General features: G+C 43.9%; 2 protein-coding genes across 3 annotated transcripts; one reads left to right on the top strand and one right to left on the bottom strand.

The window, feature by feature from the left end:
- Positions 1-184: 184 nt before the first annotated feature.
- LOC109480941 (radial spoke head 10 homolog B-like) lies at positions 185-13236 on the top strand. The gene is given in 22 exon segments (XM_019783368.1): positions 185-209; positions 3192-3364; positions 3790-3869; positions 4036-4111; positions 4423-4491; positions 4979-5152; positions 5450-5656; positions 6024-6135; positions 6138-6199; positions 6385-6529; positions 6780-6907; positions 7359-7551; positions 8063-8183; positions 8435-8517; positions 8983-9131; positions 9461-9568; positions 9906-10079; positions 10513-10632; positions 10943-11024; positions 11386-11526; positions 12016-12226; positions 12671-13236. Coding segments are annotated over 22 exon segments (2796 nt in total). The 5' UTR covers positions 185-199; the 3' UTR covers positions 12849-13236.
- Positions 13237-19046: 5810 nt separating this feature from the next.
- LOC109480952 (transcription factor SOX-4-like) lies at positions 19047-27398 on the bottom strand. 2 transcript variants are annotated; one of them, XM_019783409.1, is made up of 6 exons: positions 26764-27398; positions 23035-23117; positions 22495-22654; positions 21862-22029; positions 20360-21547; positions 19047-20321 (listed from the first exon to the last, which is right to left on the bottom strand). In XM_019783409.1, exons 1-5 carry the CDS (start codon positions 27002-27004, stop codon positions 20376-20378), a joined length of 1824 nt encoding a protein of 607 aa, XP_019638968.1. In that variant the 5' UTR covers positions 27005-27398; the 3' UTR covers positions 19047-20321; positions 20360-20375. The 2 variants fall into 2 exon arrangements, with proteins under 2 accessions (XP_019638968.1, XP_019638966.1); XM_019783407.1 differs by having other exon boundaries at positions 19047-21547; positions 26764-27397.
- Between the last annotated feature and the right edge of the window lie 236 nt (positions 27399-27634).

The following is a 27634-nucleotide window of genomic DNA, read 5'->3' as shown; positions in this document are numbered from 1 at the left end:
GTTATCTTCAAGGTTGACCATCAAAAAGTACGGTTAGTGAGACATTTTCGGTTGCTGTAGGCGAAACAATAATGAAGCTGACTTTTTTGACCCGATTTTGACTTTCAGATTGGCCTAAAGTTCCCTTTGTGAGAGTCAGCGCCGCCGAGAGAACTGCTGTCAACCTCTCAGTCTCAGTTCCTGAACCCGCAGCCCACGCATGCGAGCAGGTACTGAATAAAATTTTCTCCGCAGAAACTCAGTAGAGATCCGATGTGTATTCAATAAAATATCTTTGTCGAGATATGCCCAGGTATAACTGAATAGTACTTACCGTTGAAGGTTAAGTTGAATTACAGTACGTTTCCCTCATCATATATACGTTAAATCCTACCTGAATATTTCCTGGTGTACAAACATACAGCTAGCGCACCGAGAAGCACAATGTATTGAGTCAGCCATGTACCCACTAGTATATGTGTCCCTTGTACTCGTTTTTATTAATAGTTGTGATAGTTACGTCACGCAGAAAAAATATAGCGAACATAATTTATGACGAATTTTCCGGCTGACAAAGAACTTGTCACGTGGATCACGTACTGTCTAGTCGCTGTCGACACGTGTGCCGTTAGAAATCTACATTGCAAAAAAACACTAAAGACAGAATTAGAAACCCTGCCCATGGAAAGAGTGGTTCAGAATATCAATCCTGGTGTATATATATATATAGAGAGAGAGAGCCCGCAAATGAGATTCTATCATGCCATCATTTCATTAACGTCCTAAAATACAGTCTATTTATTAAACAAAGGTCAGTGACCACCTGAAGGTTAAGCCGTGGCTGTGCCAGGACTGAGGTCTATAATATCGGTAGTGTTGAAGATGATGGATGAAGTGGTAGGCACATGTTGGATGAAATGATCTGTCATCAGAGTGAAGTGCCCATATCTATCCTTGTCCTGTCAGCACGGTCATCAGTCCAATGTCTAGTCGAACGGAGAGGAGGTTAACAGAAGATGATGCACTCTTGAGTGGGGGTGGAGGAAATGATGTGGAAAGTAGAGGATTTGCGGTGCTTCACCTTCACCTTGTCCCATTATTGCGGTGCATTTAATCCTCTGGAAATGAACCGTCAATCTAGTCAAGTCATGATCAGGACAACATCCTATGGTGGGGCATCTAGATTGACAGGAAGTGTATAAGACGGGGCGGCTGGGAATGATTTAAAATGTGGAGAAGGTGCAGCACTGACACGGCTTCTGTCTCCTATCATCTTATTCCTGCCGTCACGTATCGACCTGATGCGACCGAACAATTGTGGCAGGCAGCCAGTCAGTACGATTGGAAGTTTGCACTCGCAACCTAAGTGGTTAGAAGAGGTTTACTAAAGTAGACTCATTGTGAGCATACTAAGTGATGGATGAAAGCCTATGACGAGTTGCTCTGACACTGGCGATCTAGAGAAATCAGGTCTCCCCCTCCCCCTTGCAGCGTTAGCTGTTTCGCTAGTGTAGGTGGTACATCACAAGAAAAACGTCAGCAGGAGAAGTGAACAAATTCTGCATTTTAGTAATGGTTTTCTCACTCAGAGAGCACAGAGAATAATGGTCTCTCCTGCTAGGCGTTCGACGATTAAAGAGGAAACTCGCGTGAAACGCCGTTGATAATTACTCTGCTTTGATCCCCTGCCTCTCATGGTGCTCAACTGGCGCTGATAACAAGTGTTCTAACTTTATCTTCATTGCCACATTTTCGAAGTGGTTTTATGAACAAATGGACCTTGTACTCAGAAGTTGTGGTGACGCCGAATGCACGAGTTTTAGTCGTGTGACTTTGACCGCGCGCGTCAAAAAGGCGGCGCCGCCTTGTTCAGAGGTAATCCCTACCGCATGACTTTGGGAATGTCTGCAACCGGAGATACGTAGGGAACCCGAGTTTTGAGTTGCTAATGTTGAACTCGGCCATTCAGAGGAATTGAAGGAATATCTTAAGGCATGGAAAAAGGGGGAAGGCGTTATGGCTTTACTTTAGAGAAACGAAAGACCTGATCCCCTTAACTTCCATTCTACATGAATTCCTTCCATCACAGAGCACTTGTCACGAAATTCTACGAATGCGTTTGATGTTCGGACTTTGCACCTTTATATATATCTATAGGGAGGTTGGCTGTATATAAATCAATTGTAGAGTGAAATTCCCGTTTCTTTGCAACACATAAGAGCCAATCAAACAAAAAGCTGACTCATGCAAGGTAAAGTAGCAGTTCTCCATGAACTGTCAGAGGTGACAAGGGCAGCTGGTATCACCTGAGCGAACAATTGTGTTTGGTTACCTTGCATCGCGGCACGTCTGATTGCCGAGACTTTTGACACACATGGCGCGCCGCCAGCAACATTATCAGCATTCATATCACACATGAAACGTTATACGAGAAGACAATTAAGTTAAATGAAACAGAAGATGTTGTTTTTGCCATAAACTAGAAGTGTGCCAGAGGACGAGAGAGAATATGTAGAAAACTTAACATATGGAGGTTCACACTTTACTTGTCTTCCCAAAACTACATCACATGGGAAGTTTCAATGTTTCAAGGTCAACTTTTTTTCAAGGTCAACTTGCAAAATCCAGCGTAAATTTAACAACAGTGGGGAGACCGTCAAATAGGCCTATGAATAACTTTTGCATGGCGTAGATCGATGTTACTAGTACTGTTTCGACCGAATACTGTATTACTTTCAGACAGTGTCCGTTTGATCATCATGAATGTTTCGCACTTTCGGTACTTTAGTAGCCTGGGACAATGAAACATTGCCACAAGCCGTTTTGTAACATTGGGAACAGGGAAAAGTTGCTATGAAAAATCATAGGAAATAGTGCCCAAACAGTACACGTAACGGTGTTAACGTTACCAAGGACATTGTGTGTAATGTCCTTGACGTTACTATTAAGGGAGAGGTTGACTGTACCGTTATTTGGTCGATCTTTGCTCCTTATGCCCGGTCAGCCGAACGATAGGCCATTACCCAGTCATTGTCCTTCAGGCAAACATGGTAATGACCTTTGAAATACCGCTGAATTTGGGGAGGAAAAGTACGGAGTCGAAGGTCGCTTTCAGACACTGGTTTTACGAAGTTCTGAAATACTCCTGGGCGTGCAGTATTAAATATTGTCGCCAGAGGTCGCTGTTGTGTAATCACCCCGCTGTTGCCTAGCGACGGTGTACCCCGAATTCAAGATGGCGAAGGGAGACAAGAAAAAGAAAGACTCTGCCAAGAAAGAGTCGAAATCAGAACCACCTCCCACCGAAACACCGAGCGAGGAAAAGAAAGAAGAAGATGTCCCAACAGAGACTGCAGAGGAGACGGCCACAGAGACGGAAACTAAGGTTTGGGGCTGTTTTTAATGCTAGGCAACGCCGTTTACTGTGTGTGTATGTGTCGGCTATGGGAAATTATGAGTTGCCTTGCAAATCTGATTTATGGATAGTTTAGGCCAAAACCAGTTACATTCATTCAAATGTCCACATAAGACAAATCAGTAGCTGAGTGATGTATACATTCTTTCTGAGCATATCAAGCCATAAAGAGATATCATCATCGAAAATTGCTAATACTGCCATTAGTGTGTGTGTGTGTGTGTGTGTGTGTGTGTGTGTGTGTGTGTGTGTGTGTGTGTGTGTGTGTGTGTGTGTGTGTGTGTGTGTGTGTGTGTGTGTGTGTGTGTATAGTTACTAGTAGTCAACAGTGAACTTGAAAAAACTGTCAACTTTGATACAACTTACTACAGTATATCTGATCTGTGTTCTTGCAGGTTGAGGAGCCGCCACCCAGAGAGCCCACCCCTGAACCAGACTATGATGAACCTACCCTTACAGACCTTATTGTTGAGGCGTAAGTATTTGGGGCTCTCAGTGTGGTTGAGTGTAAAGTAGAAACCTCTTTGTGTTTCTTTAACATCAAGGTCAAGAAAAATGTACAAAATATCCTACATTTTTAGACAATCTATATGTTCTTGTATGTATTTTAACTCTTAACTTTTGTCTCCTCACCTCTCCAGGTTTGAAGGTGAGAAGTTGCGAGGCCTGTATGAGGGAGATGGAGTGGCTAAGTTTGCAGGAGAGCATGTGTATGAGGTAAATTCTAATCCTTTAATTACCTTAAAAATCTTTAAGCCAAACTCGATAAAGAGTTACAGTTACACAAGAGTACATGCCTGAACTTACATGCAGTACATTGGCACAATGTGGTTACAGAGATGTTTCACAATTATCACCTATGACAATCAGCAATTCTACATGCTATTGATGAGTGCTCTAAATGCAATGGTAGCCTATCAATAGAATCACACAATATTTATTCAATTGCATACATAATAAATAGTATTGACAAGAAACTGGTTTTATGTAGATTTTAGAGTCAACTTCTGGTCTCCCTTGTCCTGTAGGGTCAGTTCACAGAAGGTCTGATGCATGGCAGAGGGCGTTACACCTGGGCAGATGGTATCACTTATGAGGTAAGAAATCAAACTACAACCGCCACATTTAAACTTTGCAGATTCACAAAATTATGTTTCTTTGCATGCTTTTTCTTTGTAAATTTGGACTGAGTTGCTGAAATTTGGACTGTCTTCATGGTATTCTGACAACTCATTATGAAACTACTCATCAGATACAAAGTACGCTTCAAAATAATGCAATGAGAGGACAATTGACATCTTCCCATCTACAAATATTCACACATTTTCTTAATGTTCCAGAAGAGGATTTATCATGTGTCAATAAAGTAGTAATATTTTCACAATATGAACTAATTCCCTAATTTCCAAGCAGGTTGTACAGTGGCAAGGTGGTATCCATTGGCCAGAAGAGTGTCCATTAGCCACCTTCAGATCTTCAGTGGCTAATGGACACTCTTCTGGCCAATGGATACTGCCTTGTCACTGTACAACCTGCTTGGAGATTACTCATTCCCTGCTGATCCTGTGGATGTTTTGTCTCCAGGGTGATTTCTTCATGAACGCGGTGACAGGTACGGGGATGTACAGGTGGAAGGATGGCAGTACGTACGAGGGGGAGGTGTACGAGGGTCTGCGTCACGGCCAGGGAACCTTCAAGTGTTCCTCCAAACCCTGCTCATACTCAGGACAGTGGCACATGGGCAGGAGACACGGGCATGTGAGTGTTGAGGGCATAGCAACAAGGAAATTATGTTATGAGAATTGAACTGTTCTCCAACTCAATTTTGTATTTTACCAATCAGTTGAACTTTTCATATAAGTATAAGGAAATTAGACATAGAAGATTCTGCACCCCCTGATACAGCAACTGCACTGCACCCTCTTGCAGAATGCACAAAAAATGCAGTGCAGCCAAAATCGGAATGGATTGAACAAGTGCATACAGCAGATAACATATAGATGTACCTTTTCTAAATCCCCTGTCACCAACATTGGACTTTTTACTCCTTCCCAGGGAGTGATGTACTACAGTGAGGACGGTGCCTCGTTCTACGAGGGAGACTGGGTCCAGGGGATCAAGCAGGGCTGGGGCCGGCGCGTCTACAAGTCGGGGAACGTGTTCGAGGGGCAGTGGATGAACAACCTGCGGCATGGACAGGGAACCATGATCTGGCACTCACTCAACCAGAGATATGAGGGGACTTGGGAGAATGGAGTCATTGTGAGTTCTCTTGTACAATTCTACTATTCTTTCTTGGAAGCACAGTGCCCTGTTTGGGATTCAAACTATGTATTGAATCCCAAAACTATGTATTGAAACTGTATTTTTTAACAGTTCTGACAAATGTACATTATCATATGATACGTTGGAATAGTAAGAGTTTGGACAGTGTCACTAGTAAAATCTAAGTTACTGCTATTCTTGTTCCAAGGTAACACCTCATGATAGCAATAAACAAAACTTTCCATTGCAATCTTATACATATACTAGTCTAAGTAAGAAGACTTTGATAAAGCATAATACATTGAGATATTGTACATGTGTATATCTGAAAATGTGTGTGTCTGAAAATGTTGTCCTTTCCCAGCATGGTTTTGGGACCCATACCTGGTTCCTGAAGCGTGTTCCCGGCTCCCAGTATCCCATGCGGAATGAGTACACTGGGGAGTTTGTGAACGGGGTGAGACACGGGCGAGGGAAGTCCTGTTTGCTGGAGGAGCTGTGTACGATGGGGAGTGGGAGGATAACAAGAAATATGGATGGGTGAGTACAGTAACTATGGTCACAAGGCTCAGAATAGTCAAGTAAGAATGTACAATCATGTATAATGGAAACCAAATATAATACTAATTTTTATGTATAGTTTTGTTAACTATTGACAAAATCATTTGTTTGGTTCACCATTTTTCTTGTGACATGTTCATTCCTGAGGTCATCTGTGTTCACAGGGAGTCTTCACCTTTAAGAATGGCAGGATATTTGAGGGTCAGTTTGAGAATGACCACATGCTTGACCACCCGACGTTCAGTATGGATGGTACAACCACCCCTGACCTGTCCGGCATACGCACCAGGACCCCACCAGGCTACCAAGGTAAGACATTTGTGCGGAAAACTACAATGGAATATCATCATATGTCTAAGAGGTAGGTAATGTACATGTATATAGGCATACATGTACATGTGTAATGTTTGAGTTTCTCAAGTGGGGACTGCTGTACACATACTTTAGGAAACATTTGATAATGATACTGTATTATATTGGTGGGCCCAGTATACATGTAACTATGTTGATTCACCTTTTAAAGCTGACATTTGATAAGTGTTTGTACCTGGTTCCACAGAGGAGATGATGTCCGTTAAGAGTGCCGGTGCAGAGAGTAAGAACACCCTGGGCCCCAGCCTGGCGCTCAACATCAGACACCTGCTGGACGAGTTTCCCGAGGTGGACAGGGACGAGGAGCAAAATCAGGTATTACAAACTGGAGGCATGTGTGAGACTAAGAGCGGGGAAACAAGTTAGGGAGGGTGTGTGTAGTGTATATGTATATAATTAAGCTGTGGAAAAATACAGTGGAATGATAGAGACACTATTCAAGATAAAGGAATAGATAGAAAGTAAAGTTCAAAACTAACTTTGGGAACCAGTTTTAAGAAAATGAACCACAGATGAAAGGCAAGTACGGGAGTCGCAGTGGAAAGTTACAGAAAATGGTCAAACAAAACGATGTTGATTCAAACCTTGACATAGCAATACTAGAAGTTGAAGCTGGAAATCTAGAGTGAATAACATTAATCATTATTGTCTCAAGGGCCTAAATCCCCCAGCTTACAGGTATTTACCTTCAAGTACCAGGTTGAGAATCTAAGGTTTGGAGGGCTGCTATGGGCATAATATAACAGCTGTACATCCTCTGCCCCAGGTATTCTGTGTTGTCCTGCGCCACATCAGCCACCTGAAGCGGGTGTACACGTTCTACGCCAGCCTGGGCCAGGAGGAGGTGTCCGACCATGACAACACCTACATCATGTCCAAACTGCAGTTCTGGAGGCTCCTCAAGGACTGCAAGACTCACGACAAGGGCGTCACTCTGGCCGAGATGGATCGCATGATCGGTGCGTGGAGTAACATTAAAGAACCCAACACACTTATGTGGAAGAGTGTGGATGACCCAGTGTGCTTAGCTAATATTCTTGGGAACATTACTGATGGATTGCATGATTGGTGCGTGTAGTATTACATCAAAGAACCCAACACACATATGAGGAAGAGTATGGGTGCCCCAGTGTGCTAGGCTAATATTCTTGAGGACGTTACAAGCTCATGTGCCTTCTCTCCTGTCTCTCGAGGACCAATAACAATTGGGAAGGGGACAGAAAATTTCAAATTGAAAATGTTTCTGTTCAATATGTTATATAATATCATATCAACTGAGACCTGTTACAATCCACATACTTCTATTTGTTGATTTAACTCCACTGTATTATCCCTTGGTCTTAAGAACTCTTGTGTTGTTTGACTAGCTGACTCACCATACAAAAAGGGCAGTGATTTTGGAGCGAATCCTTTAAACTTCACCGTGCCTTGCAAAACTAACTGTTGTTGCACTGTGGTGTTGATTCTCAGGTCGAGGCAAGTCCCCAGAAGAGATCCACACACCGTATGAGCAGATGTTACTGAGGGAGTACCTGGACCACCTGGTCACCATCAGTTATCATCTGTACCAGGAGGAACTCACTGAGGATGAGTGAGTCATTTATAGCAACTGGTTTGAGCCATGAGAACATGTAGTAAATAGTTTTCTACTATCAACTGTTCAGTCCACAGTCTTACTGACTGCTTTTGACAAATCAGCGCCATTTTTAGTTCAGGTTCAAGAAATATGTGATGAGTAAATTGATAAATGAAGAACTTGTTGAAATGGGTGAATCACTACTGTTCAAAGTCAGGTTTAACCCAAGGTTACAGGTTTTAACCCAAGTGTACTTACTACCCCAGAATGGAGACAGGGAGGATCCTGGCCACCTGCTTCTCTAAACTCATCCAGAACAACATTTTACAATATGCTGGTTCTGTAGCAGGTGGGTCCTCTTTCCTTAACCTATCTGTCCTGTATTTACTTCTTCAACAAAAATAGCTCCTTAAATTTACACGTATTTAATTCTGCCCTAAGAGCACCACATTTAAGAAGAAAAAATGACCTTAAAGAGATCTTCTAGCACAATCAGTAATCCCTGATCTGTATCTGTATCAGTATAGCCGGAATAACTGCCCTTCGGCGTAACACACCAGCTTCTGATGTCTGCACACTTCAGATATCCAGGTGTGAACAGACATTCTTGAGAAGGCCTAGCTCCATTTTTAATGTGGTAGTCTTTGGGCAACTGGTGGAATTATGAAAGTAACGTTATCAGTAAGTTAATGAACTCGACAGGATAGAAATTAAGTGAAAAATGAAGAAAGAAGCAGTCTGTTTGGCACTTTTAAATTGCTGTTTGGTTGCCAGATAGTAGATATTGATTGGCACATGATTTCTTTCCATACAGGCAATTTCCTGTACGAGCCGAGGAGGGCCGTGAATGCTCTGGGTTACATGGAGAAGTGCTGGGAGATCTACAAGACTCAGTGTAAGCAGAGGAGACACCTGCCTCACGAACCCTCCATGAAGATGAGACAGTTCCTGTGGATGATGATGGTGAGAGAGACAGGAGGACGAAGATGACTTGGAGAGAACGATTTTGAAAATAGAAAAAGCTAAGTGTGGTTGTAAGGTGGATGGATGGATGAACTGAATGGTGAATATACTGGTGAAGAATGGGAAAGAATTTCCCCAGTAGTATTGATAGGGTGAATATGGGAAAGCTTCAGAAGGTATTTGTGTTAGAAGGGAAAATATGAATACAGTAGATTCCAAAAAAAACTAGAATGGCTTTACAAACTCTACAGCTGTAGATTTCCCATTGGTGTTAGTATACAGTGTACATAACCTCCAGCCTGACAGAATCTTCTCATCATTTTCCTCAGGACTACAAGTTGCTGAATGAGACCCTGACATCAGCGCAGGTGCTGCGTATCCTCTCCACAGACGACCCCAAAGTGTCAGATGGAGAAGACTGTAACCTGGAGCTGGAGGTATGTGGTGGAAGAGTGACGCACTACAGCAGAAAATTAGGGACACAATCCCTTGTATTAACACACTGTCTTGTATAGAACCTAACAAATGTATCTCAACAATTCTTCATTGATTGTAGGGATGGTAGCTATCTTTGCAGAATGTTACAATTGGGATGTTACCCATCTTTGTAGAATGTTACAATAGTCCATAGAGTAAATGTTAAAACTATTTCCAACATTATTTTGACAGCAAGCTTACTATTTGCATTGAAAGATGATTAGTCGCCTCCCCAATTTGACATCTACGTCTGATTCACCATGATTTCTGCTCAATGTGTTCTTGTGTTATTTCCAGATGACGTTTCTGGAGTTTTTTGAAGGCCTGATTGGCTGTGCCGTGAAGTATGTGACAGAAGACGTTCTGAAGAACCCGAGTCCGCAGGCGAGCGAGGCGGGGTCGCAGGGCGGGGACATGGACGAGTCCATCGCCAGCCCCGCCTCCGCCATGTTACACTCCAGGGCCAGCCAGGTCAGGACAGATTTTTGTTCTGTATTACAATAACTTAAAGTCATTATGAAATGAAGACTAAACAAACTTTCTTCGCAAGACTGGAATGAATTGGGACTTGCCCCAAATAATTTTCGGCTGACTCCTTCAACGCTGTTCACAGAATGGACCCGTCTACTCTTAGAACGTGACGTCAGAGACATGTGACCGTAGTAGTAGGTCATACGTGCCAGATAACTTGTCACCCCCCGTCTCTGTTCAGGGTATGTCTGCGAGCTCTGATAGAGATAAAATAATTGTACCCAAAAAAATTATGAGAGGAAGCAAGTGCATTGATCAAGTTTATGTGAGGATGTACAACTCTTTGCAAGAAGTACTGCTTAGTCTGATATCCTTTGAATTCTGCTTTTCTTCTGCAATCGTCTACTAAACTTGACCCTGTTTTTATTTACAGATGTCTGCTCGAGGCCGTGAGAATGAGTCCCCAGAGTCGGCCTCCCCAGACCTGGGTTCCCCCATGGCCAGGGCCTCCACTGTCGACATCAAGCACGACCAGTCTCGCAAGACACTGGATGTATGCCCACACTCTTGTTGTTTATTCTTTGTTTCTTTATTACGATGTTTCTTACAAAGAAACTTTTTGCTCTTGTTGAGAAGTTGACTCTGGACTCATTTTGAATACCTGTTTGAAGCCTGTGGACTTCGTATCAAGATGTAATTTCTTCTGGAAGCTTAAGATTTGTAGGATGATTTGACGAATTTGCTGATTTAAAAGAATATCACAGTCTTCCATGTTTTTAAGTATATAACTGCTATTACGATCTTCCAAGAAAAGTGAAATACATTTACTAGAGAACTGATCATGACCCCATGTTTGACCACAGACCCAGCCATCAGGAGTGATGAGCAGCTCCCACACAGACCTGAACCCCGTCAGCAGCGTGGTCACACAGAAGGTTACCTCAGGTCAGTCCGCAGGTCCCTCTGGTGGGACAGTTAATATCAGATCTACATATGTCATGTTGGTGTAATGTCTATATGCCATAAAACAGTCCTAGAGTGCATGTCAACTTTGTCCATGGCTGCTGATGCGACTCTGTAGGAGCAAAATAAGGTTAACATCATCATGATGTTAGAAATATGAAATAAAGACTACACTTTCCTTCCAACACTGGAATGAATTGAGTTGTACCAACACAGATGAACTTTCTTGCTAAATCATCATGATATCAAAACAATCTATCAAGCACAAAAAGTTTATAGCTCATTAAGGCAAGATGATTGCACAGCTTCTCAGCTAACATCCCACTGATGTCTGGTCTTTCAGAGCACAGTCCTGACCACCTGAAGAAGAGTTCATCTGTGACAGTTCCGCTGGAAGAGGACATGTCGGGGCTGGAGCAGCACAGGATCTCCATGGTCTCCATGGGACCCAGCGGGGAGACACTGGAGGAGGTGCCAGATGAAGGTAGCAGCCAATTACAGCTCTCCTCTCACTGTAGTCAACCAATCAGAACAGGAAATACAGATAACATCCAAAATACTGATTACTTGATGAAGGTAGCAGCCAATCACAGCTCTCCTGTCACTGTAGTCAACCAATCAGAACAGGGAATGAATGAATGAATGAATGAATGAATGACTGGTTTATTTGATCAACATCAACATGATTCTTAAAAAGTACATCGCAGCCAGTTAAAGTGGCTGAATTGCATACTTTTCACATTAATAGATAAGGCTATTTACAGATTGACATTTGGTACAAATATTAATATTTACAACATAACACAACATCGCATTCTGTCTAAATGCGGAGAAGTTACTGTTCGTTTAGTAGTTTTTTGTGTGCGGAATAGGACTGTTCTTGTATCTGTTTGATACAGATGATGAATGATTACAATCAACCAATCATCATCCTTCCTTTGTTTAAATCATCCAACCATGTTGTTGCTTACAGAAGAGCTGGAGGAGGATGAAGAAGTGATGGACGAGGCTGATCGACAGTTCAACTTCTGGACCAATCAGATCCACCTGTTCTTCATCCGTCGGCTGTTCCCTGCGTACGAGCACATGGAGATGCTGAAGGAGGAGACGGTACGGGACCGCATCCGGGCCGCGGAGGAGGCCAGGCTGGCCGCCATCAAGGCTGAGGAGGATGCCAGGGCCAGGTAGGTGTTTTATCAAGGGATACTGAAGTTGTGTAAGCTTGTTTCTCCAGTATACCAGGATTTACCATAAGGTAAAGCGGAATTAAGGTCACATGCAGGTCCAAAGCAAACTTACACCACTAAACCCTTATATCAACAACTATATGCTACCCTAACATCACATCCACAGACCATCCAGCACCAACGATATTTTTAAAAATTCTTACTGCAGTACCAAGATCAATCACCAGGGGCCTAAAGTCAACCAACACAATTCTCTATACCCCACCTACCCACCTGCCAAATATCATCGCATTCTGTCTATATCTACACCAAAACATCATCCAGACTGAGAACAGTACACATCACTTTCATGGAGTGTAACTAGTGAACTCACCCTGTTTGAGGACAACGCATCAAAATATATGGAATGTAAAAAACACTCTTTAATTCTGTGTTCTGCAGGGCCCAAGCAGCAGAAGAAGAAGCCTTGAGGAAAGCACAGGAGGAACTGGAGCGACCCAAGACGTCGGAGACTGACGTCACTGCTAAGGACGAGGATGAGGTCGCTACAACTGTCACCTCCAAACCTTCCAAGTCCCCACCAAAGGAAGACAGACCATCCAGAAAGAGCAGAAAATAATGTTGATATTGCCCACCTCTTGTACATATCAATTTTCATGTTTGAATAATGAGTGATTTACCTTGGTTGTGGTAGTGTACCACTTTATATACTGGTAATGTTCGATGTTTAACGGAATTGAAAAGTATTTTCACAAGTGAGTTTAGTTGACAATACCATATGGAAAATGTGTGAACTACACCTGTCCCATATATTGTACAGAATCATGCAATATGGTCCTGCATTTTGCAATGATGGATTGCCATACAGCAAAGACATATAGAATATTACTATGTACATGTATATAATATAGCCACTGCTGTACAGACTTTGATGGAGTTTATATGGGGTTGAAAAGGTGTAACCCCAGTGAAAAACCAAACATTGTATTAGGAGAATTCTTCAACAATAAACAAATATTTCAAACATTCAGTGGTATATTGTCATGATTGGAGTCAGATTTAATAAGAAAGGCTAAGGCACAAGTTTTCTCGTCTGACTATGAATTTGGTAGGTGGATACCGCTTCCACAACCACTGTAGGAAGATGCGGGAGCCACTGTTTGGTGAATTTATTTTCTGTCTTTATTCTGACGGCCGCTAGATGTCGCTGGGAAGAGTTGAAATTGGCCCAATAAAGAGATAACATGCCAGGGTGCGGCAAAATGTGTTCTAGCGGACCAACTTCCCTGGCATGTTATCTCTCTATTTGTGGCCAATTTCTACTCGTTCCAGCCGTCTCCCGAAGCCTGGTAGAGGCTACATCAGAAGAACCTGTGAGATTGGCGTGTGTTAGATAAAGTGGCGACAAGCCGATGGGCGGAGCGGGTTTCGAGTCATCGGATGATTTGTCACACCTCGTGCCCCATTCGTGGCACCTTTCTGTTAATCAACGGCGTCAGTCTGTGAGTTATCACAGTTCTGGGGTTTCAGGCGCCACCAAAGGCGTGTGCGTACATCAGTGTGAATCCCCTAGACTGTGACTCGGATGGTTGAGATAAGGCGGCAAAACCCTCAAGTCTTCAACTTGAGGGGTATACGGTATACCTGGCGGGAAAAATCAGTTGTATGGCTCCAAGGACGTTCTTGTAGAATGCCCTTGATGGCTCCAACTTCGTTTTGCACGTCGTTCAATGGTACATTGTATTTTATACGTCCCAGAGAAAGGGAAACGCGCGCCGCACCGGGAAAGACGAGCAAAAGTTGGAGCCAAGCATTAGCTTGGAAATAGACTACCAGCACGAATACGTCGCCACTTTAGCTTGTCGCTTTGGCAGCTTTTCAAGTAGACTTAGAAATAAATGTAGACATGTCATCAATTCCTGAAGGCGCTTTCACCGAATTGAGAAAATCATACCTCGATTACCTTCGTCAAGAAGTTAATGTTTTCGGTGCCTTTTATAGATGTGTTTGTTGGGCATATGTGTAGCTAACGTTACGGCCCAAAACGTATTTGTTTGTGGACAGCATAACTGGAGAAGTTGTGGATACGCTCGCGGTATAACTTTTTCAAAGCGGTAACTTCTTTAAAAGCCTTTTACCGTGTGTTGTTATAAAAATAGATCTTCTAATGACAGACCTTGACCTCTGGACTTGGCAATGTCATGGCCGTAACGCTGGCGAAGGTCCCAATCCGTCTGATGATAAGCTTTTCTTTTTTTGCCACAAAATAAATTAAGTTCAACCAGTCGATGATAACCGCCGGAAATGTCGCAGATATGATGTTTTCCCGGTTATCCGAATGATACACTTTTCCTGGTGACAAATACGCTACAGGCCACTGCCGTTAGCTCTGTTGCAGGCTACTTATTACTAGTACCTGTTGCTTTCTGATACATGTACCCTGTTCCTGGCTGTGAACTGTTAGGTACCGACGCAGGTGCAATCAGAACAGATATGCAATCAGAAACAGCGGCCAAGAAGCCTGCTATTGAGGCTAACTGCTGGAGGGTTTCAGAATCGTACGCGCGAATTAAATTGTCTTTTCTTTTCTTGTCTTTTCTTTTTGAAGAAAACATTGAACAGAACATCGTCAGCCAAAGATGACGACGAACATTACCTTCCACCTGTCCTGCTCACCTTACATGACCTGTTGTTGGACGCTTGGGCAAGTTCTTCTGTTTCTTGGAAACACAGGCGGCAAACTGTCGCTGGCGTTATTTGCCCGATGGATTATGCAAAGCTCGGACAAGCACGGCCTACCTGTCGATATGGGATGGTAGGAATTTAAATCGATAAAAGATGGACACTGTAACATTAAAACTCTGTACAAGTTTGCTTTACCCCCTTATTGACGCTGTAAAACCCAGCAACGCCATGCACCACACCAAACGACCTTTTTTATCGATCCTTCTTTGGTGAGGCCTGAGTCAAGTTAGCTAAATGTGTTAAAACATGACTCGGTATCAGTCGCTTCTCGTGTTATTCTTGTACTTGACAGACGTCTTCCCTTTTGTTTTACCAACAGGCCGTTATCTGTTATGGCTTGTGCGTAATTTATGGTGTCCGTGACCCCCCGGCCCCGTGCCGGCGCGCCCCCGGCCTGCCCGCCGCTCGGCTTGTCTGTGGACCGAACTTGACAAACCGCAGGACAGCGCCGCGCTGATTTGTGACCGTTCACAGGGAGATACAGGCTTGTTACTCTCCAAGCAGTGGTTGATGAGAGAAGATCGTTACTCGTACCTTTTTTATACATGGCCCTTTTTTGTCGCTACCCAAAAAAAACACAGGTAAAGATTATGGAACAGGTGAGATGTTCTCGATGATACCGTCCTCCCCGTCCTGCCCCGTAAAAAAACGGGGCATACATAAAAAGGTAACGATCTTTCCCCATCAACCTCTGCTTGGCAGAGTAGCAGATACAGGCTTGCGCTGGTGTGTATCAAATATGCAATGATTCTACTCGTAACTGTTGTTCCGAGAGTTGGCATCAATTTACAGCAGCGTTTGAAATGTAGTTCAGTCAACTATATCGTGACGTCATACTGTATTTGAAATTTCTAGTTTCACCCATGATATTCTCGATGATTCTCCTATCAAGTTGGTTAAAGGCAGGAAAATGTCACCATAATATTCTTCGGAAGATTTACAATTTGCCGAAACAACTTGAAGAATCCGTGAACAAACGTCCTTGATCTAATCATGGAGAAGAACATGGTCTGATCACGGTTAGCAAGTTTCAGTCCGATACCGTCTTAATAGGTATTGTGACTTGTCAATGAAAACGTTGTTTTGGTGCGATTTGTTCATGAGATGAGTTCACACCGTGCACCTTTGATTTCCTAGAAAGTCCTATCTAAAGTAAAGTACTGATAGAACTTAAAATACTCGAATTGTCAGGTGCTGTTCTGGAAAAGGGGCAGCGGAAGGACGGCATCACCGAGAAGGGTGGGCATCTCTAATCTCTGTTCTATAATCTTTCATGCGGCGCTGCTGTCTAAATGGCCAGAACTCCAACTGTCTTGTTCTTCCCATATTCTGGCCGTCGCATCCCATTTTACTGTAATCCCCTTTCGTGCTATTTTTATCTTAAACATCTCTAATAGAACAGTGGTAATGGCATGTTATGTTTTAGATTATCGCTATAAATTCTTTTGTACATGAATTGACCAGACATGCCTAACATAGCGTTAATATTCCGTTCACTGAGAAGTGTGTCAGACAACAAGACGAGACGAAAGGCAGAGTATTTACAACAGAAACAGCAGAAAGGAATGTATTTACGATCTGCGCGAGGCAAGTTTACACTGGAAATGGACGATGTGGAGTTGTGACGGACGCGGCTGAATAAGTTCGCCTAATTTATAGAGCTGATATCGGGGTCATGTATGTGCAACGTCTTTCACCTGTTTTCTACATGGTCCAATTGAGACTTGGCTAGCTCTCCGGGCTTGGTATATTAAAGGCATCCAACTTGCGATTTCAGAGCAGCAAAGCTTCACTTTAGTACATTTCAATCAGTATTTCATAATTTGGGTATTTAAAACTGCAGAAACAAGCCCCGAGATGAGTCCTTTATTTTATGGGCGGTACCCTAAAAATCAGCCAAGGGCCCTTCCAGTAACCATTTTCCGTCATATTTTTTGACAGACGGTAAAATAACCCTCGCAGTTTTCTTAGACAAGCTTCTACAAACGTTCCCTTTTCGATGCAGGCTAAGGTTGAGGGTATCTTTAGAGAAGGACTTAGATTCAAAGGGATGTGGGTGTTCTTAGATATCTCCAACAACCCTAATCGGGTATTACTGAGGGCTGTTAATCTCAAAGTAGATGCTGGGGTGGAAAACTGTAACGTTTTCAGACCGCCTGGCTGTTCTGGCGGCAGCCCGGGACAGAGAAGTGTTAGAAAGGCCAGTCTATCAGTAAAATTAACAATTGTCCAACAGGACAGCTGCTTGGAGATTAGGTGCGTCCTTGATGTGACTATTTGTCGAGTCCCAAGAAGTGGAGCAGTCTACAGGATCCTGAGGAGCTCACTGTGACGGCACTCTGACATGCGCAAAAACATGAAGTGTAGATGCTACGTCACACGATAACGTTTGAAATACTAGTATACGACACAAGTTTTTTTTTGAAATCTGAACATTGGGCACATTTTATTTCTTCAACAAGACGACAACATACCAGCAGCTACTGTTGACGTTGCTTACACACGCGTTGGAAATGGTCATTCTTCCAAAGTGTTTCTTAGAAATGGTGTTAAGCTGAGTTATAACACGAAAAAAAGTAATTTCTGACAAATGAAGGAAATTAAAAAAGACATAACTTACTGTGACAATTTTTCAGAGAGAGAATAACTTTAGGTTTTGTTTCACCTTTCTAGATCGGCACCACATTGGTAAGTATTTTCCATATTGGTTATGAACATGTTTTGATGTAGTATCGACCAAAAACTATTTACTGTTCCATTAACTCTATTCCATCTTTATTTCATTCCACAGGATCCACAGGCGGGCAAACTGAAGCATGTAAATATTTGTAACAAGATGATCAATAAAGATGGGGCATGCCTCCACCATATTATATTTGTTCTATTTTCTTCACAAACGTGATCTCGACTTTTAATATGTAACGGATAATGTAGGTTTTATGGTGTCTATTTACTTTTTGTAATGCATATCGCAAGTAGGGCCAGTTTCGGGCCAGGCCCTTTCCAAGTAAAATTTGAAACGAGACCAGCCGTCTTCACATGCACGACACTTTAGCAAAAGCAAGCGTCTAGCAAACCAACCTCTCCTGAAGTGAATTTTGACTTTTGTCCATGCACCAACATGAGATGACGAGGTTTTGATTGACAGTCCTTATCGGGGTCTGCATTGCTGACGGTGACAGGCAGACCGCAGAACATTTTATCAACCCCGGTGCAGGGCAGAGCCGGGGCAGGAAGATCGCGCCGAGCCCCGCGCCCGAGGCGAATCCGCGGCGCCAATTTCGGAAGCACCTTCGGGGAGCTCCTCCGAGGGGAAGCGGAGGGGAGTCCGTGGAAAAAAAAGTAGGGCGTTCAGAGTTTGAACGAACGGAAGGTCATGCAGAGGTGATTGGGTACCATTTATTACAAGTTGCTGAGCAAGCGAGGACCTACACGTCTTATGGTGTTTAATTTGTTTGATGAAGGAGCCCTAAAATCTGAAGAGTTTGCGTAGTTCAGATTGAGCGGCAGGGCACTGATAGCCTCCTTACGGACGAGACCACCTTTTGTCGGCGGGAGGGAGGGGGTGTTCTATTCCTTCTCTTCTTCTGATAAAAATGGCGACAAATTTGAAAAGACAATATTGCTTCCTGTAGATCTCATTTTTCCTATCACCAAATCACTTTTCTCTGTTACCAGCGATAGAAAATGTTCCTTTTGTAGATTCGTCGTTTGAACCCGAGATGGCACAGTCCCACTTGAGTTGTTACTGTCTTGAACCACTAAAAATAGGCAGTGAGATCACCCAGGGTCTGACTGCTAGCCAAAGGGCGCCTTAAGCTAATACGTCGTAAATGTCAGCAAATACGATATAACAAACTCGAATCATATAGATTAAGGTAAAATAGATCCTCTGACGTCGCTTCAGTATTGCTGTCTACGTGCAGCTGGTGGAAAAACATCGTCACATTCCACGACATGTACTTTAAACGTTCATCTGAACATGCAAACCTCTGTAGACTTTCTTTCCTATTGGCATCTGCAATCTCTGTCTTGATATGTTATGCGTACCAACAATGACAAGAAAAAGTTGTCAATAGAGATTGAAACTTTAATAAGAAATATAAAACCTTACAACCATGTACAGTAGCCGTCGCAATGTTCATTTATACATCTCCTGGTCGTGCCAGGACTTTCACAATTTTTTACTTATTAACAGTACAACATGAGTATACATAAGGCATTATTTACAGCGATCATAAAATGCGTAATCAAATATTCACAATCTAAATCTAAACCATCATCATTTTTCACCAATCGGTCGATCATTCATTAATTCTCCGTTATTCAAAGATGTACATCCAGCTTTAGATCAAGGTAAATATATATAACTAACATTTCCATAGTACGACATCTTAATCAACGTATGTGTATAAGCATGAAGTGCCGGTGTTTGTTGAACAGCTCTTTGTGTTAAAAAAACTGTATCAGGGATACTGGCCAATACAACATCTTTCCTTTTTGCGCTCCCGATACTTAACTGTTCCACTGTGTTCATGGGGCCATTGGACACAGCTTAACATCGCATCACTTTATTTTATTAGCGGTCATCTAGATAAGAGATTTGCACATGCTAAAGTACGTTGCCCCGCAGGTCACTTGCTGCCCCCTTCCCTCCACCAATCACATTTGGTCGTACTTTGGTCTCCTACGAACTTTGCACTGCGTGTAGCAAAGGGTGTTTTCCCAAAGCGAATGGCTTTTTACCGTCAGTTCTTAGTAAATACGAGAACATTTGCTACATCTGTACACTTCTTGCAACAATGAAACGGTCATAAGAGTAATGCTACAGGGCCTTAACTTGTGAATGTTGAAATTTCATCACCTCCATGAAGGATACATAGCTTCATAATATCAGTAAATGTAACTTTCGTTGTTTTAGGTCAGAAACCATGAAGTATGCAAACATGTGCGCCTACCGAAAACGTGACTAGGTCCTCATGCGGACTTCACTTACTGTGCTCACGTGACACGACGTCACCTGTCCCTTTAATCAATGGTTGTGGTTGTGTGTAAGTACAGAAGACAAAACAATCCAATTTTAGAAAGACTTACATTTGTCCTCGCGTGTTTTAAAATTCAGATTAAATTTTTGGAGTACTAGAAAAGTAAATGCAACTTCATATCGCGTCCGCGGGAGGGAGTGGTATTTTCTATATACATGTACTAGTACGTTTTCTTTACTGCAACATGTAACCTGCGTGTAGCAAGTATATCAGAATAACAAAAGATGGGGCCGTTTGCCCAAACGACTCAAGGCAAGAGTAGGATATCTAAAGTCATATATCGGAACTGTGTACACGTAAAACTGGTATTTATGTGACCTACTTATTACATTGACATGGAAAGTACTCCAGGTCTATCATGTTGCTGTACACATGGAGTTACTATAGTAAATGGCGTTTGCGTCGGCCAGGACAGACGTGAGCGAGCCGTCCTCCCCCTGACCGCCACAGCCCCACGGCACGACGTTTCCCCCCAGAGAGGCGCTACCGAAGTTCTGTGTGTTTGCCACACCCTGGTAATATCCCATGTGGTTCTTGTAGCTACTAGTGGTCTCCTGAAAGTCGTTTAGTCCATAACCCTGCGACATGCTGAAGTTCGGATTGTTCGACAAGCCGAAGTGCTGCTCCGGGGTTATGCTGAAGGCGTTCAAGGCGTTCTCGTTGTTCAAGTAACTGTTCAAGTACTGGTCGAACTCGGCGCGATCTACTTCGTCTAACAGCTCTTCCTGAGATAGACACGACAAGTCTGTGTTGGGGACGTCAGCGTGGGCCATCTGACCGGCCGAGGGGTGGTACGTCTCGGGGGAAGGCGCGTGGTGCAGGACAGAGCCGTTCTGCTGCTGGTAGCTCCCGGTCGACGCCGTCGTCATCAAAGAGGCCGTGGTCTGGTACTTGATCGAGTGCATCGCGGCGTTGACTCCCGTCGTCGTTGCCCGTGACGACATTCCGCTCGCCGACGTCGACCGAGTCAAGTTCTCAGCAGCTGGGTATGCAGAAGAGTTGTTTGCCGTGGCAGGAATGTTGGATGGGTACTGAAAGGTGGTATTGTCCGAGTTCGTGAAGTCGCCGCTGTTGTTATACCACATAGACACGGGGTACGGGCTGCTGACCAGCGCGTGAAGCTCACTACGGTACTGGGGTGGCGGTTTGGCAGCGGACTGTGTGACGACACCTGACGACATGGAGATGGAGGACGCTACCGTGGATGTGGCGGGGAAGTCTCCGGTGGAGGAGCTGCGCGCGCGCGTTGGGGTCGGACACCTGGCGTTGGCGGCTGTCTGCTCTGCATGCGCAACAGACAGGCTGCGTTGAACTTTGGCAGGCTTTGGTAGCGTCAGGGTGGTGGGCGGCAGGGTCCCGCTGGTGGACGGACGGTCTGCAGGTCTGACGGTCGCCTCCCTGCCCACACGGCCCATGTCCCACTTGAAGTCCGGCGGGAAGAACACGTCGTCGTCCCGAGCGTCTAGAGGAGACATCTCCGGGGTCGGCAGCCCGCCAGGAAGGCAGTCGTTGGACAGGAGCCTCTTATCTGCAAGAAATACATGGTGGTAAATAAAATGATTCGTTGCAGCAAACTTTTTTGCAGAAAGAAAAGCACAAAGAATAGGGCCAATCCACGAATAAACTACTTAAGTGTAAATTAGACCGCTAGCAGAATAAGGTATGATATTTCTCTCATTATCATTTCGGACCAGACCACTGAGCAGTCACATCAGATGACTTTCGAGGACTGTCGCGTCTTTAAGTTTCCTTTTTCATTGTCATCATGATTGGTTTACGCGTTTTTTACTTTTTACTGTATACTACTGATAGGTCTGACGTGAAATGCTCATCAATACGCACCAGCTGGAAATCGTGAGGTGTTGGAGGTGAGCTTGGCCAGGTTCTGGAGAGGTGAGACGGACTCCACGCAGGGCGGCGAGTCGGCGCAGGCACCGGGCTCGGACTTGACGCTCACCGCGTCAGGCGTGGGGCTGCTGGTGGGAGTGGAGTCTGGGGTCCCCAGGCTACCTGTTCAGGACAGACAAGTATACGTTTTAGGATGGGTCCGAAAGTCTTCCCATCAACCATTTAGGCGGAAAACACGCCTAAAGGCACTTTTATTGAAGAATGAAGACCTTTATTGTACATCTTTGCCCCACTGGGCTAAGCACAGGTCACAGGATTACAATCATATACATATACAAATACATATACATATAACTGTTACATGTATATATACTCTTTTCGACTTCCACTTGCTTCTTCGTAATTGTATAAATGTATGAGGCTGTATGAGAAGTTAGATTTGGTTTATCAAAGGCTAAAAGGAACATAATTTTTTCTTTATTTGGTTGGATACATCTCACACGCAATTCTCGAACCTTCTATGCTCAGCTGTTGCAGAGGCGCGCAAAAAGGCTTTAATTTTCCTGAATGACTGAAATGTCGGACTGGTTAAAGTTTTTCTATCACAGACTTCACGTATGAACTTACTCTGGGTCGTCGGTCCGCTGGTCGATGAGGATGACGATGGGGGTGGAGACAGCCCGAACTTGTGCGCAAGCCCAGACAGCGTCAGTCCCGTATCCACTCTCTTGCACACACGCTTGGCCTGTTTTCGCCTGCGCGGCCGGTACTTGTAGTCGGGATGGTCCTGCGGGTGTCAGTCAAAAATCCAACAGTCAGCGGGGGTAAATCATCTCAACACCGTAAACCAGCCATGGTGGGCTTCTGTGGCGCCGTTATGTACAGGAAACCGATCAAATTTACAACGTAGGAACCAACTTGTCTGCTTCCGCAACAGTTTTATGGATTTCAACTGACACGGTTAAACACTGTACTGTGACCTCTTCAGACATGTTAAGACGTTATGTCGACACGTACATGCAGCGGAAGGGTACAACATAGCTTGTCCGTGATTCGCCGCAACAGCAAAAGTCAAAATCTATATATTTGGGTAACAGGAATTGCGGACAGGTATGAAACTGGTTGATCGATTGAATGAACGAACGAGTGTGTGAAAGTAACGCCTACCTGCATGTGCTGAACTCTGATCCTTTCTGCCTCTTCAACGTATGGCTGCTTCTGTGACGTCGTCAGACTGCGCCAAGTTTTACCTACAGAAAACAATAAAAAATGCACATGGTCAGCGATACACTCCTCCGTCGTCTGTCTTCTTTTTTGAATTCTTTCTTTCTGCTTCTTGTTTCCCATTTATTTTTTTATTTCACTTTTTTTATCCCTGTCTTTGTATCAAATCTCAGACTTGGTCAGGAAGTTGAGATAACATGTCAGTCAGCCGTTTCCTGTTATGATCCGAACTTCGTATCAATTTGTGTAACTTTGCCGACGTATTTGTTTATTTTCCACCTGAGCGCTGTGACTTATTTGTTATATTTGATTACAGAGCGTGTTTGCTTATTCCTGATCAATATAGATGACTCTGTCGTCGCCTGTCCAGGGCACACTGCAAACAAATGGCGCCGAGCCAAGGGTGACGCAAGGTGGATATTTCTGCGCTGGTGGGAAGAATCTAATGCCTAATATATATGCCTAATATATTTCTGCAGTTTTACACAAGGGGGAGGGCAAGGGGCTGGGTTCTTAACGTAATTAAGTTTCCCACGCAGATGTTATCTCCCTTGATAGTAGCGACGGCCCCCTAGTCTCGTCGCACAGAGACCAGACCAGCTCGATAGATTAAAAAAAGGACAAACCAAAATAAAACAGGGGTGGCATGCAGGGACGCTGTTGTTCATCTAGCCAAAGTCATCGTGAGTGATAAACCCACCCAAAGCACACACATATAAATAGAGAAATATTCAACTTGAGCGTTTGACCGAGTCATTTCTGAGTGGTTCTAAATCCGTAACAGTTTGTGTCGTTTTTTTCCCTCCCGCCATGATAGACCGTGGAACGAGATTACGCCAAGGATGATTGATTTCATGACCACCTCTGCCGGGGTGTAATGGGTAAACAAAAGGCGGAGTCAACCGGGATTAATTAACGATAATGCCCGGGAGATTAACCTTGTGTTGCTCCAATCCGTATAAATGAGAATTAATTCAAAAGAACGGGGATAAATTTACATGTAGGGTGGTGGTGGTGGGGGATGAGGCTCTTCCGTATTCCTGGAAAGATATAGGTTTTCATGCTATCGGCTTTCACACATTTTCATACGGACCAGAATAATCATGGAATCACCAGTGAGGTAGCGACACAGTTCTTATAAAATGGCGTAATAAAAATTATGGATTTCAATCCTGAGACACATACGACACAAACTCTCTGAAACCGGGACGACTCAAGAAGAGTACCATGGATGCAGAACTTTACGCTTCAGGAACGTTGAACTTATGGTGACTTTTTGCGTGCTTATCATTTGTCCATCTTCGTATGCAAACTAGAATCGGCGTGACCTCGCCAGAAACTTGACCGACAGCCGACCCCTGGGACAGAGAACATGCATGGGGTTGGGGACAAATATTTTGCAACGTAGGAACAGCAGACAAAAGGTAACCAAAGATAACAGTAGACGTACATTTATTGCATAAAACGTACATCATTTTGAGATGTTGGACTTGGTGATGCGTGATTATTATTTTCCCTAAACAAAGTTCAAAAAGTTCTAGAACCCTTTAATAACCTCATAAAGCTGCTCATCATCTGGTATCAGGTGGACCCTGTTATCTTGTAACCCCTTAGTGACCCCTTCCTACACGACCTGACAAGTTTACATACAAAGTTCAGGTCCCGGTCCTCGCGTGCGCACGATGACACAACCTGCCTTTGATTCCAACCCACCTCTCCGCTGTATTTTGACGACATGACCTTGACAAAACGTGGTCCTTTCGACTTTTACCGATAAAATCCCTTATTGGGAGTCACGATTCTGCTTGGTAAGGTGTGAGCAAGCCATAGATCAACCTCAGCCTAAATCATGGCTATACGTTTGGTATAACCTCCTTGGTATGGCGATAGCCACTTTCATGCCACAATTATAACAAGTTAGATAAATCTGACGTTCTGATCATGACCGACCCGGCATCTTGAAAACACTGGACTTACCCTGGCGTCCTTGTTGTCAAACAAGAGAAAAACAACATGTTAGCGGCTTGTTTCAATGTTTGGCGTGTTTAGTAAGATTGACTTCCTGGCAGTCGGCCAGATATGTGCGTGCCATCATGCTGGTAAAAAAACAGAATCTTGGCACGAGCAGTTTTGTAGGTCAAAATAAACCAAACTGTCCATTTCTCTTCAGTTCCTTTCGCATGAGCTGATTTGTATAAAGGAATCAACTAGTGCTATGATGTGGTATTAAAACGTTAGTGTACGAAATGGCCTGTGATACTAGTATTTTCTCCGAGAATCGTGTAACGTTAGTAACACCAGCAGGTGCATGCTGCCAACCAGCACCTTGCCGTCCCCCATCACCAACAACCATTCCCGTGACCTTGGTATGGACCCAAGGACAACTGGCATTCGGTGTGCTAACGAGTCAAAGGCCAACTGTGCTTATTTTAAGCCCACAGAGTACTCCATTACTCCATCCCTTCCGCGATTACCAGATTGTACTACAGAGGAAAACATTTTAGATTAAAATGAGACAAGAATAAGCAAATAAAGAGATCCTCGTGTTTTCCCTTTTGCCAACACGTATCGAGAAATCTATGATTACATGATTAGAAATGCAGCAAAACAACTTCATTAAACACTTGAAAGTTCCACAGGTTTATGACCTCCTTCCCACAGTACAGTGGGTAGGCTGAAGAACCAAGGCTTGATTAGACTCTATAGAGCCCGTGTTCTACACAGAAAATTTAATGGCTTGTTGGCTATGTAAAGACGCGTTCGCAAATCAAGTTTGCACAAAGTTGATCACAAAGGTACACACTGGGGTCATGCACTCTTGAATTCGTAACGTAATCAACCATTCTGTGGAAACATGAACTAAAACACATGAAACCCTAAGATATACTTGTAAAATTGACCACACCATGTTTCATGGTAACTGTCTTCCGGCATTTATCGACGAACTGTGAAAATGGTGACCTTTGGAAACGCATATATTTATCGAGATACTTTTTTGTAGATTCAAGATTGATGTATGATCAGTGGTAAATCATACGTTAGACGTCTATCTTGCTAGACAACGCAGACAAATTTTGTCTACCTCAGGCAAGGAACACATATATCTGCGGGACACGAAGGCGTGCAAGTGGGGTTGATGAGGGGGATTAATTTTATCTTAGGCTTTCAGCTCAACAGGTTGTTACGGAATAGACTGTGCAAAGTTTACTCACCAAACCTGTCGGCAAATCGTCCAAACTTTACAGGGGGAATGACCCTCGGCTGACCCCTGATTTAGATATCTGCCCGCACGGGCCTACACCTTTACGATACTATCATCTTAATTACTGACCCGTGACAGGCTTGGCGGGTTGAATGTATCCATCGCAATAAATGGCTTCCCGCGGTGCAAAATACCAGCGGGACGCAGGCGTACATGCAATAACATGCGTATGGCAATAGATACTTCTGCACAAATTCTACTTTAACAGCATTATTGAACAGATACTGTGTTAGGTCAGAGTAAGACACATGGTACAGCCTCCTTTCGTACATGCCACATAAATCCTGAAAAAATCTCTTCCGGTTGTAAGTACGCGATAGTACAGGCATGTCCTACCTACTTAGGTCTAACATAAAGTTGCACAGCGGTTTGTTGAAAAGTCAGCGGCTCGCAGGAAGTTGGAGACTTACCAAGGATCTTGCTGAGTTCGGCGTTGTGGAGGTCAGGCTTTTCGTGGGCCAATCGCTTCCTCTCGGTGCGGGCCCACACCATGAAGGCGTTCATCGGGCGGCGGATCCGCTGCTCCCGCCGGGTGCGCCCCGAGGCCCCGTCCGACTTCGTCTTCTCCAGCCACTTGTAGGGCTGGCTGTCCTGCTGCGGGTCGGGTATCCTCCGCAGCGCGTTCGACATCACTCCGATGGTCGGGTTCATCTTCGCAGTGTCCTGGTTATGTCCCCACGCTTGCAAAACTTGCGTGATTTTTTTGCCCAGCAGTTTTTGAGTTCAAGTACTACCAACCAAACAACACGCACTACTCGGCAGTGATTTCTGCGGACTACGCGGTTTTGGACCAGCTGATCCTAAATACTTATTACGTAATCACCCCACTCTTATCTCACTTCCAGCCAATCACAGCCCGGCGCGCGTCTCGTGGCCCCGCCCACAGGGAATTAAACGTCCCCAAGCTGTCAATCATGCGGGGTTTCCTGCCACGAGGGCACGTGACCATGAATTTCGGATTATTTTCTCCACAGTTTTATTTTTGTCCTCTCCTGTTTCAAAACATGTCAAAACGGAGCTGTTTTGAGGCCCTAAAGGTGACTCGAGCTTTCAACAACGGGTAACAGGTTACTCTTGATGGTTAACAACCAGCTAAGGTCTCCACCGCTGACTATTTCTATCTTTTTTTCCCGGGGCGTAGGCACGCAACTCTGAAAACAAACTGATGAGAAAACAAACATCACGAAACATTCCTTTGTATCTGTTGATTAATTCTGACATAACAGATATTGTGCGGCCAATCAAGTTGATTGCAAAATAGATTGCAAATGATTGACAAAA

This window comes from Branchiostoma belcheri, unplaced genomic scaffold (assembly GCF_001625305.1).
Source record: "Branchiostoma belcheri isolate BF01 breed outbred unplaced genomic scaffold, Haploidv18h27 scaffold53, whole genome shotgun sequence".
In the NCBI taxonomy this organism is placed as follows: domain Eukaryota; kingdom Metazoa; phylum Chordata; class Leptocardii; order Amphioxiformes; family Branchiostomatidae; genus Branchiostoma; species Branchiostoma belcheri.
The sequence above is the reverse complement of the archived record's forward strand: the minus strand, read 5'-3'. Positions and strand labels throughout refer to the sequence as shown.